At 34.9% G+C, this 11,084-nt stretch overlaps 2 protein-coding genes across 6 annotated transcripts; one reads left to right on the top strand and one right to left on the bottom strand.

The window, feature by feature from the left end:
- Positions 1 to 193: 193 nt before the first annotated feature.
- Positions 194 to 8,201, top strand: LOC122418422 (tyrosine-protein phosphatase corkscrew-like). Of its 5 annotated transcripts, none has more exons than XM_043432609.1 (11): positions 194 to 599; positions 1,925 to 2,047; positions 2,146 to 2,503; positions 2,577 to 2,713; positions 3,088 to 3,359; positions 3,441 to 3,520; positions 3,645 to 3,827; positions 3,940 to 4,116; positions 4,612 to 4,837; positions 4,905 to 5,056; positions 6,019 to 8,201. In XM_043432609.1, the coding sequence occupies exons 1-11, from the start codon at positions 586 to 588 to the stop codon at positions 6,190 to 6,192; spliced, it is 1,896 nt and encodes a 631-aa protein (XP_043288544.1). In that variant the 5' UTR covers positions 194 to 585; the 3' UTR covers positions 6,193 to 8,201. The 5 variants fall into 5 exon arrangements, with proteins under 5 accessions (XP_043288544.1, XP_043288553.1, XP_043288572.1 ...); XM_043432618.1 differs by lacking the exon at positions 194 to 599 and adding an exon at positions 765 to 847; XM_043432637.1 differs by lacking the exon at positions 194 to 599 and adding an exon at positions 782 to 826.
- Positions 8,202 to 8,738: 537 nt separating this feature from the next.
- On the bottom strand, positions 8,739 to 11,083 carry LOC122418449 (SAP domain-containing ribonucleoprotein). Its single transcript, XM_043432679.1, has 5 exons — positions 10,818 to 11,083; positions 10,545 to 10,641; positions 10,220 to 10,281; positions 9,780 to 10,145; positions 8,739 to 9,191 (listed from the first exon to the last, which is right to left on the bottom strand). Exons 1-5 carry the CDS (start codon positions 10,866 to 10,868, stop codon positions 9,021 to 9,023), a joined length of 747 nt encoding a protein of 248 aa, XP_043288614.1. The 5' UTR covers positions 10,869 to 11,083; the 3' UTR covers positions 8,739 to 9,020.
- Between the last annotated feature and the right edge of the window lies 1 nt (position 11,084).

Raw genomic sequence — 11,084 nt, 5'->3', positions numbered from 1 at the left:
TATATATATCTGGGATCATAGAATGCTTTTACCGACCGTAAGACTAATAGATCACTTTAACGCTGCGAAGACAAGAGTGGTTCAAATAACATACAATACAGATGGCGCAACATTGCAGGTTTTGAGCGGATTGATGTAACAAGTGTGATTGCTCTCTCCGTACGCTTTTCTCACAGGCAAAGTACCGGAACTCCTTTTTTTCCACTCTTTCGGAGATCGATTTGATAGTATTTGATGTTCACAATCGAATAAGGAGCGTTTAAATCGTATCTTATATTCCTTCACTTCAAAATCTCTTGTAGTTTTGTCCTTCAGTTAAAAATTATAATTATTCATTATTCAAGATCGAGTGGAGCGAAAAATAAGTGAATTTTAAAAGAACGATTTATAACGTGTGTGCAAAAAATAACTGTGGTTCGCACACACAAGTGTTGCAAAAATGTCAGGTCGCTGGCGCGGCTTCGGTTGACAATCATCAACGAGACGAAGCTCCTGAAAAGATCACTGTTATTTTTCAGTTTTACCAGGCTTCAATGATAAATCATAAATTATCAATTAGCAGGTGGTGGAAATTATAATTACGACATGGCATCCCGCAGGTGAGATCCGTTTTTTCCTGTTCTTTTTTCATTCTCGCTCCACGATGTCTAAAAGGAGAAAAAAAACACATCCCCTCTTTTCTGTACTCCTGAACACCCCACCCATGTGTGCAATGTGCAATTATCATAACTCGGAAACTACTCTGCGTTTAGTAGATTTACCTCGCTCGTTCGTTACGGACGACACACCTTTCGGATTTTTTTTCGTATAGCCGCAATTCCCACAAGTTTGAAACTATTTACAATCTGTAATATATATGACTAGAAAAATTTGTTTTTTCATGTATACAAATTGAAAAAGTGTCTTGTGGTTCTCGTTTCATACCATATCCTTATACAGTTCAATAATCGGTTAAAAAAAAAGAGTAGAGTATAAATTGATGTCCATACTTGGTAATAACTCATAAAATGCTCAATGTCACCACTCCATAACAGAAAAAAAAGTGTGTTTGCAGGAATATACCAGGGGTGTGGCTTGTGCTGTCAAACTCTTGTTTATTTTTCTCATTGATTTTAGTCAGTTGAAGTCCATTTGAAATTGCTCTGTTGCCAAAGCTTTTTTTCTATTAAATTTTCGAAATTATTGTAGCAGGCACAGTAAGCATTCCACTGTTTGATCATTTGAAAAATTTTGCAAGAGCTCACGGTGTTAAGTTGAGTTCCTTTCTGTTAAAAAGATAAAGATGAATTTTCAAATTTTTTCAAAGTTTATATCAGAAAATTCTCAATTACTGAGAAGTATTTAAGGCAATTATAAATGTTGAAAACTCGATTTTTGAAGAGCGAGTTTCAGAGACCGAGTAGTAAAATATAAAAGTGAATATTAGAATATTTTTCATCCCTGTATGAGCTTCTAAATTCTTGTGTCACGATACAACATTATTAGAATATTTTCAAAGCTATCCAAATTTCCATTCTTTTATCAGAGTTTCATTTAATCATTCTTCAATCATGAATCATTATGGAAAGATATGCTTTTTTGTAAAATATATTCATAAAAATATATGCACTGTAGAATATGTACGTTTAAATAAAAATTGTTTTTGCTTGAATTTATGAAATGGTTGCGTATCTTTGAGAATGACTTCTTTTATGTATCTGTAATAGAATCTCTACATCAATAAGCATTTGTTAGTACTAAAAATAAAAATTACATTGGATTTAAAATTTCAAAAACATTTTCTTATTACATAACATTTTGATTCTTCCCAATAGAAGGGAGAAAAAGCATGATATAAGCATATGAAATATTTTTACAATTTTTTTTTTGACAGGATAATTTTTTTATAGCATAGATGTAACATAAACACATATTTCTATTACAGATGGTTTCATCCCAACATATCAGGTATAGAGGCCGAGCGACTTTTGATGGAACGTGGTTACGACAGTTCCTTTCTGGCACGTCCAAGCTCTTCGAATCCTGGTGACTTCACATTGTCCGTTAGGTGAGAAAAATATTTTCAAAACACGATACCGGAAGAAGTTAATCTGTTTGTTGGGATGAATAAAAAAAGTAAAATAATAAGATTCGCGTTATTCGCAGGCGAAACAGTGAAGTGACTCATATAAAGATTCAGAACACTGGTGATTTCTACGATCTTTATGGAGGTGAAAAGTTTGCCACACTCTCGGAGCTCGTCCAGTTCTACATGGAGAATGGTGGACAGTTAAGAGAAAAAAACGGTGAAGTTATTGAACTGAGGTATCCTCTTAATTGTGCCGATCCAACGACCGAAAGGTGGTTCCATGGACATCTATCCGCCAAAGAAGCCGAAAGTTTGATGCTTGAGCGAGGAAAAAACGGATCGTTTCTCGTTCGCGAATCGCAAAGCAAACCAGGAGACTTTGTTTTATCGGTCAGAACTGACGATCGTGTTACTCATGTTATGATACGATCTCAGGTTCGAAAACATTCTATCGCTGTTTTGAATAACTTATGACTGACGATTTGCTCAATTGACCATCTCATTGCAGGCGGAAAGATCAGTAGGTTTTCAAGATCTGAAATACGACGTTGGTGGCGGTGAAAAATTCGACAGTTTGAGCGACCTCATCGAGCATTACAAAAGAAATCCCATGGTTGAAACGAGCGGGAGTGTTGTACATTTGAGGTGCGTTCATCAGTCATGATTCAAATATTATTATTAAAGAACTACCGAATTATTATTAAATCGATTCATACAGTTATTCAAGTTAATCCAGTACTCAGAGTTATTAACGGTTGTAACGAACAATTTGATTAATTATTGTATTTTTTCCAATTTTTGCAACAAAGTACTGACCCCGTTAACGTAATAAAAAACTAGAACATAACAAATATTTTGAGATGGAAAAATGTTAAATGTGGAGCAATAAGGAAGGCAGCGTTAGTGCGGTAAATTCGATCAGTTCAAGTTGATTTTTTCCATCTAGTTGGCGGAAGGTCAAATAAGAAGATAAACGCAACGATCCATAACGAAGGTTAAAATTCTTGACTCAATTTCAGACAACCGTTCAATGCTACGCGGATCAACGCTAGCGGCATAGAGAGCCGAGTGAAGCAATTGCACAAAGAAAATGGTTGCTCGAACGGTTGGCTCTGTTGGAACGGTGCAGCGACTGACAGCGAGGCAACAGCTGGACGTGCGAAAGGAAAAGCTGGATTTTGGGAAGAATTTGAATCTCTGCAACAGCTCGAATGTCGTCATCTGTTCTCGAGGAAAGAGGGTCTTAGAACGGAGAATCGAGCAAAGAATCGTTACAAGAATATTTTGCCATGTAAGATAGCGCAAATCCATTTGTGGATAATTCAATATTCTTGAAAGCCTTAACAACCAACATGTGATTTCTCGATTTCAGTTGATCATACGAGAGTACGATTGAAAGATGTGGATCTGAGTGTTCCCGGGGCCGATTACATTAATGCTAATTATATTAAAGTGAGTAAACTATTAATGTAAAGACAACAACAATTTCCTGGTATTGTAAACCAGTTCAGGAATACAAAAAACGATTGACAAAAATTATTGAAAAAAAACGTATGACTGGTATTGGACGTTTTAGAACGAAGAAGGGGAAGGTACGTGCACAGGCGTCACAGCTTCTGGGGACACTTGTATATTCAACAAATGTTACATAGCCACTCAAGGTTGTTTGCCCAATACCATTAAAGACTTTTGGCACATGGTTTATCAGGAGAATACTCAGGTTATTGTAATGACCACCAAAGAGATGGAAAGAGGAAAGGTATGCGCGACATAAATAATGGAAAAAAAATTCTTGAAACCGCTAATTTTCATGATATAATCGACTCTGTTGTTTCACCGTGAAATGCTAAAGTTGAATTCTTGTCGCGTAGAACAAGTGTGCACGCTACTGGCCGGAGGAGGGAGAAGTCGGCGAGTATGGTGGCGAATGGAAAGTACGCGCACTCGGCCGCACTTCCACGGCCGATTATACTTTGCGGGAATTTATCCTTCAGGGAAAAAAACCACAATTCTCGGAACCTCGGCGGATTTATCACTATCATTTTCAAGTAATTTTATTTATGATTTTTCTTCGTGTTGTTTTTTTTTTTTTTTTTTTTTTAAATTTGTATTCGTTTCACTGTGACGTAATTATGACGTTCGAAATTATACTGAATTCTCGTTATTGATTATACAGCATTTTTTAGCCCAAAATATGTGATCATCCATGAACAGTATGGAATTTTTGCCATGGATCGTAAAGAGTTTCAGTATTGAAACATTACGAATTTTTCATTTTTTTCTCCATAAATATCAACGAATCTTTCTGGTTTTAATACAGCCCGAAAATTTACTTGCAAGCATAGAAAAGTGAATTTTATGAAATTTGTATTGACTACAATGATAAGCTTAAAAGGTCCCGATGCTTGTTCAATTTGGCAACATTTTTGATAAAAGCAATAAAAATTAATTTTTTAATTGTTATCATAGAATTTGTTGGATGCGATTGAAAAATAATTTGAATTGTTATTAAATGTTGAATAATATTATTAAATGATCTATAGGCTTGGCCAGATCACGGGGTTCCTTCGGATCCGGGTTGTGTTTTGAATTTTCTACATGACGTAAATGCGCGACAAGAATCAATAGCCGCTGCTGCGAGCCCAGGTGGTTCAACGAATCAGTCGCCCACTGCTGTTGGCCCAATTCTCGTGCACTGTAGCGCCGGTATTGGGAGAACCGGGACTTTTATAGTCATCGATATGATTCTGGATCAAATAAAACGTCATGGTATGTTTTTTCCGTTATTAAAATAGCTCTGACTATGATGTCAGTTCTCATAACTTCTTGTTTTCAGGGCTCGATTGTGAAATCGATATTCAACGGACGATTCAACGCGTTCGTTCACAACGTTCCGGTATGGTACAGACTGAAGCACAATATAAATTCGTTTATCTTGCTGTTTTGCACTACATCGATACTGTATCGCAACGAAGGCTCGCCGAACAAGTGAGACTTTTTAATGTTATTTGGATATATTCCAAGAATTTTCTAATCAGCAACATCCTGTGATTATTATTTTTTATCAAATCAATTATGAGATCAATAACGAGTTGATTTCAAAACCGAACTATCAATGGCTCAGAAACCACGGTGACCCTTAGTAAAAAAAATAACCAAATAAATTCAAGAAATATTTAAATATTAACGGATGAATATTTCTGTGTCAAAGAAAAATTGTTGGAAGAATCTTGAAATGGTTACGATTATAGTATTTAGCACGATGTATAAAAAGCTTTATTCCTTGGTGCATGGTCAATAAACTGTCTTTGAGCTGGAAAAATGAAGTGGATAAATGTGGAATTGTGAGGGATGCTGAGTTCAGAGACTACCATCTGATCAACAAAGGGGTGAAAAAGTGATTGACTGGAAGGGAGAATATTATAGATGAATGAGAAGTTTACGCGTGAGAGGAAATTGATAGAAATAGAGCGGCAACAGAGTATCGGACACTAGCGCATGGAAAAGTTAAAGTTGAATGTTTATATTGTGACATTATTCACCAATCGTGCCAAGGCTACCATAGAAAATTCCTATTGATTTTTCACGGATAGTAAAAAAAACTGTTGTGTCACAAATAGATGGACTCGGTTCTATATCTCTATAAATATAGTTTTCAGAACCTATACTCAATAGCCATATCAAAAAACAGATGCGATTCTCCACTCAGCATAAAACGATCCTTGCACGTTATATGAAATTTGACCACATATCGCTTTCGTCATTGTTCCATAAAGAAGAGAACGATGGGTACTAAAGTCGCATGTGACTTTGAGAAAATTTATTTAAAAAATCTACAATGAAAAATATTTTGAGAAAATACGAAAATTTTATTATACAGATTCTTTTTTTTTAAATAATGATCAATTCTTTCATCATGATAATGTAGAAACTTTTCAAACACTTCACAGAAATCACTCCAATTGGGTCGTGAATACACGAACATTCGTTACAAGAGCGAAAATGCGGCGTTGAGCGGGAGTGGGATCGGGGAAACGTCGAGTGTGACGGCAACTCCTACGTCCCTGATAGCTCCGGTGAATTTCGCTTCAACGGGAGGAGCTGGTAGCCTGAGGCCGAAGTAATTATTGTCGAAAAAAGAATGATTGGCATGAGGAAGTAGATTCTGGTCTACGGTTTTCACTTCGACAAATGCGCTCGCGCGCGTTCATTCGGGCCTAGAACGCTTGATACAAATGGACAAAAACCGTGCTTATGACTATCGCTAATTGGGGACAACAATATAGATTTAAAGAAAACAAGGAGAAAACAATATATATCTATTCATACACAATAGCGATGGCAGTAAAAGAACCCTTCGAAATGGGATTCAGAGGTAAAAAAGAACTGTTGGTCAAGCACATTCGTCGATATTGCTGTTAAATTAGAGACTCAATCTTCGTCCTTAAATTTGTAAAATGTGTAAAATCGTAGTAGTGCCTCATACATTTCGAACGTTAAATCTTCAGAGAATGGTCTATACACAGACAGATATATATATATATATTTTTTTTCGATCCTCTTGGCACTACTTTTCCCCTCCCCCTGAAACTGTCCATATTAATAACATGACACAATGAGCGAATACTTGAATTCATTTTTATGCCTGACAACGCGAGCTGAAGGTGACACGCTTCTCATGTCTGGGCGATTTTCTTTACCATTTGATCGCTGAACTTCTATAATATATATTTCGTTAAACTTTAATTGTTAGGAGTGGGACTCCGAAAGGTTCGCTTTGCCTCAAGAATTGTACGTTTCATAAATGCATACGTCTATGCATATATAAATATATATTCATGTATAGTAGAGTTTATCGATTATTACGATCGATTCTTAATTGTGATTGCAAAACTGTACAAACACTATTGTCGAATTGTAGAAAGTTCAATGCCGCGTTTTTTGTATCGCAATTTTATGCTTACGTGTTCGGTTCTATACAATTTTTTTATAGAAATTTTTGTCTTTTTTCTTGCTTCCGAGATGAACGACCTACGTGTTAGATTTATTTCGTCTATTTGAATATTTTTAGTGAAACGGTGGGACGGACACGCATAAATAAAAAACCTCGTCGAATTCCATGAGACCGCTGTGCCGGGTATGTTTACATCCGTGTATGTATCGCACCCGATAAGTTTAATTATTGTAAACGTTGACATTGCCTTTATAGTAAAAAGTGATTTATCGCGAAACAGCATTGTATACATTCGCGGGAAATTTCTCGAGGCTGAACCCCTCTTTCGGGTTTCCTGTACTAATATCACGAGATATTTAAAACACGTGATATATTTTTCAATCGTACATGGATAGATAGTTACGTCACAGGTCAAATAGTGTTAATTTTTTCAGTAGATAGTGTTCGCCCTTCAAGTTTGCTAGGTCAAAATTGTTGAGAAATCACTGACATGTTTTTTGGTCAAAGTATTCAATGAATCTGAGAAAATTCTGCCATCACAAATTGACAGAATTTTTATATCGGTAATAATAAATTTGTAAGATTATTCGTACACAAAATATTTTCTCATACATGGTCGGACAATTTGTTGTTTTCGATTCATGAAACATAGTCAATACCAAGTTTCGAAACTATTGAAATGAACTTTTACTCAAATATCACTCCGAGATAAAAATCGAAGAGGCACCAGCAAAATGAAAAGTATTTAGAAACAAAAACGAATTTTTTTCAAATACATTCTTCGGTAGCTCTTCAATTCGTAACAGTTTAAAAAGCGGTTTAGAGTGAACTCCACGTAAATATTTGTTGTAGCGCAGTATAAAGAGTTATTTTTCATTCCTATTTTTTCGGAGTATTTTATTTCAATGAAAATTTAGTAGCAACACAAATGAAAAAATGTACTACATTCTGAAGTTTTTACTATTTGACCTGAGATCACAGATATATGATACGTAATAGTATACTATAGAGAAAAAGTTTAATGTATTTCAAAAGGGCGCGATAAATGCAATTGTGATAATGTCATTTTAAATTAGGTTTTGTTATTATAAAAATTTAAGTCAATACTTTCATGAATCGGTAGATGATTGTGTAATAGAAATAAATTTGAACAAGCTCTTGTTCTCGATGATGCTCGAACTCTTCGAAAACCTGTTTTCAGTGCTCGAATGTGCTCTTCGCTGTTTTTTTTCTCTATTTTCAGTTTTGTTTTCCTTTTTTCCGAATAAGAAATGCCTCTTTATTTTCTCAAGTTCCTCTTTTGGGAATACATAGGATATATATGTTATACGTGAATGCTTATCAACTATATTAGATGGGTTGCGTCAAATACCTGATTGAGAAGAATAGTAGTCGCGAGGAAATAGAGATTTAACAAAAAAAAAGAAAAGAAATAGAGATTTAAAAAGAATAAATAAAAGAGAAAGAAATTATATTGATATGAGATTCCCCTTGTTCTACCCGGCATAATGACAAATTTTATCAATAAACTGATCGATGTGTGAGAATTCGAAGCTTCAACAGGATTGCTGATCTGTCCGGCTTCACCTTTGTGAAACATTTTGTAAAAACAACTTTGTTTCGCGATATACACACACACACACAATATACACACATGTTTATGAAAAAAGCCTGATTATATTAAGGAAAAAAATAAAAGGAACTTTTTTGTGTAAATTGCCATTATTATAGAGATTTATTATACTTGCATTTCTCCTCCATTTCATAACTGTGTCGTATGTGAAACGATTAAAAATCTCCCTTTGTTTATTGCAAAGTATGAAGAAACACAGAATATTTTGAGGTGTTCATATTTGTCAAATGCTCTCTCGCTTTCTAATGTGATTAGATCGTCTTATACACTGTTCGTTCGAAAGAGTGAAAAAAACAAAAAATAAAAATAACTTAGACTATTTTTGTTGTATTTTAAATCACTTTTCCGGTATATAACACTGAGTATCATTTAACGATCTTAACTCTATTATGGAATACGTTTTCAAGAGGCTTCACTTCACCGAATCTGGCCTTCCGCTTCTCTATTCTTGCCTCACTTTCAGCTTTTTCCAAAATACTCGATGCTGTTGTCCCAAAACGCTCCGAACGCTTCTTCAAAACTTCGTAAGTTACGTGCTGTTGAATAAATTATAAATTGATTATTATCAAGGTCTTTGGATTTCCATAGCACATTTTCATCTGAAATGTTTGAAAGACTTGAACAGGGTATTCAATTAAAAAGCATTGATGATTGTCGACTTTTTTCAAAATCTACAATTCGATATACAAATTTTATGTTGCCTTATCTCATAAACTATAATAAAGAAATAATGCATTTGAGAAATAGGCATCAATCCGAGGGTATAGAACGTTAGGCTTCGAAGTTTGTAAAATAAAGTTGTTTCACTAAATAAAGTTTTCATTAAGAGATTTGGAACATCAGAAAAATGGTTATCCTGTTAAAACCCAATTTCAATCTGACAATCACTACTGTGGACTGATTAAAATTTTGTTTGATACAAATTTTGAAAAATGGGTTTTGTAAAAATTTTTTACCCCGTTCGGAGCTTTAAATCCAAATCAAATTATTATAAAAATCATGTTTTGAGAATTTGTGAGGCTTCTGTACAATGATAGGCACAAGATAATTTTTGATAACTATGTTGTTGATTAAAAATTATATAAAATTTTAACTTTAACTACGAAATGGATATGAAAATTTACCACAGGTGTTTTCACAGATGCTGACGATTTGCTGTTCTGATTGTTGGAATTGAATCTGGCAGATCTGGCTTCTTTCTTAGCAGTTTCAGAGAGTGGCATTCCAAATTTTTTAGCTCGCATTTCAAGCCGCTCTTTAACTCCCAATTCAGACAACTTGATCACTTTTTTTTCCGGCTGAGAATCACTTGCTGCTTTTTCATCTTTATCCTCGTCTTTTGTTTGATCAATTTTAACTTCCTCAATGATTGGATTGCGATTCAGCACAATTTTCTTGGTACTACCTGTGTTGCTTTCAGTAGATAGTTTCCGTTTCTCACCAATTTCTTGAGAATCCGGTTTGCTTGATAGTTCCTCAATTTCTTCATCCTGATAAATGAAAAGATAAAATCATAAGATTTCTAAGAGTCAGAGATTACATTCGCATAAGCACGTAAACTTACCCCCAGAACTGCATCTTCGTCGAGTATTTCATCATTTGTCTCATCCAAAGATAAAGCAGAGTCTAAAATTGAGAAAATTTCAAATAAATACTGCATGTAAAATTGAATAGAAGCACTTGAGAACATTCATTGGTTAGGAAACTTAATATAACATATTCGATTGCCATATCGCTTTACAAATGTTCATTCAATTCAATTTTCTAATGTTTTATCTGAGAATGGACTGTAGCTGATTAATAACTCGGACAATATTCCAATGTCGATAATATATGCAAAAACAATGACTCGTTATTAATTGGTTTCAAATGCGTCCACGAAAACGTACCTCCATGTAGAGCTAGTTGAAGCCTTTCCACGAGTTCGTTTTTATTTCCAGTGCACGGTAATCCTCGTTGCTTTAATTCGTTTCTCAAATCAGCTACCTGCGCCAATATTTTTTTTCCATTAATAAATGGGAAAAACATTGATACGAGAAAATAAATTGAAAATCCTAACAAGTAGGTGGTGATGGTAATTGGATTAGAGGTTAGAGAAAGTCCGGAACAACGGATTTGCCGGGATAGCCGAATACAAAGAGGAAATTCGAAGATGCACTTACTTTCATTTTAGAGAGCTCGCTGAGCCCTTTCTCGTAGGAAGAATCTGCCATTATACAGCAGTTAATGCTTCAACTAATTTTGTTTTAATAATTGAACGTACACATCGACGATCTGTTCTACCGTAAGTTTGGAATGCTGTTATTCCATTCACAGATTCAGGGCATTCAGGCTGCAGAGTACACACTTTCATAGAAAAAAAGCCGACAAGAACTACGAAAGACGCGATCGATTGGTAGTATTACGAACTAGTACACGCACGCTATGTT

Source organism: Venturia canescens, chromosome 1 (assembly GCF_019457755.1).
Source record: "Venturia canescens isolate UGA chromosome 1, ASM1945775v1, whole genome shotgun sequence".
Taxonomy (NCBI): domain Eukaryota; kingdom Metazoa; phylum Arthropoda; class Insecta; order Hymenoptera; family Ichneumonidae; genus Venturia; species Venturia canescens.
Note: the sequence above shows the minus strand (reverse complement) of the source record. Positions and strands in the feature narration are given on the sequence as shown.

Coding starts and splice junctions, on each gene's coding strand:
- LOC122418449 (XM_043432679.1), bottom strand. CDS start 10,868: ATGGCAGATTCTTCCTACGAGAAAGGGCTCAGCGAGCTCTCTAAAATG. Junction 10,146..10,219: donor ACGAAGATGCAGTTCTGGGG/GTAAGTTTACGT, acceptor TTCATTTATCAG/GATGAAGAAATTGAGGAACT. Junction 9,192..9,779: donor CATCTGTGAAAACACCTGTG/GTAAATTTTCAT, acceptor TTTATTCAACAG/CACGTAACTTACGAAGTTTT.
- LOC122418422 (XM_043432609.1), top strand. Junction 2,048..2,145: donor GACTTCACATTGTCCGTTAG/GTGAGAAAAATA, acceptor CGTTATTCGCAG/GCGAAACAGTGAAGTGACTC. Junction 2,714..3,087: donor GGGAGTGTTGTACATTTGAG/GTGCGTTCATCA, acceptor ACTCAATTTCAG/ACAACCGTTCAATGCTACGC.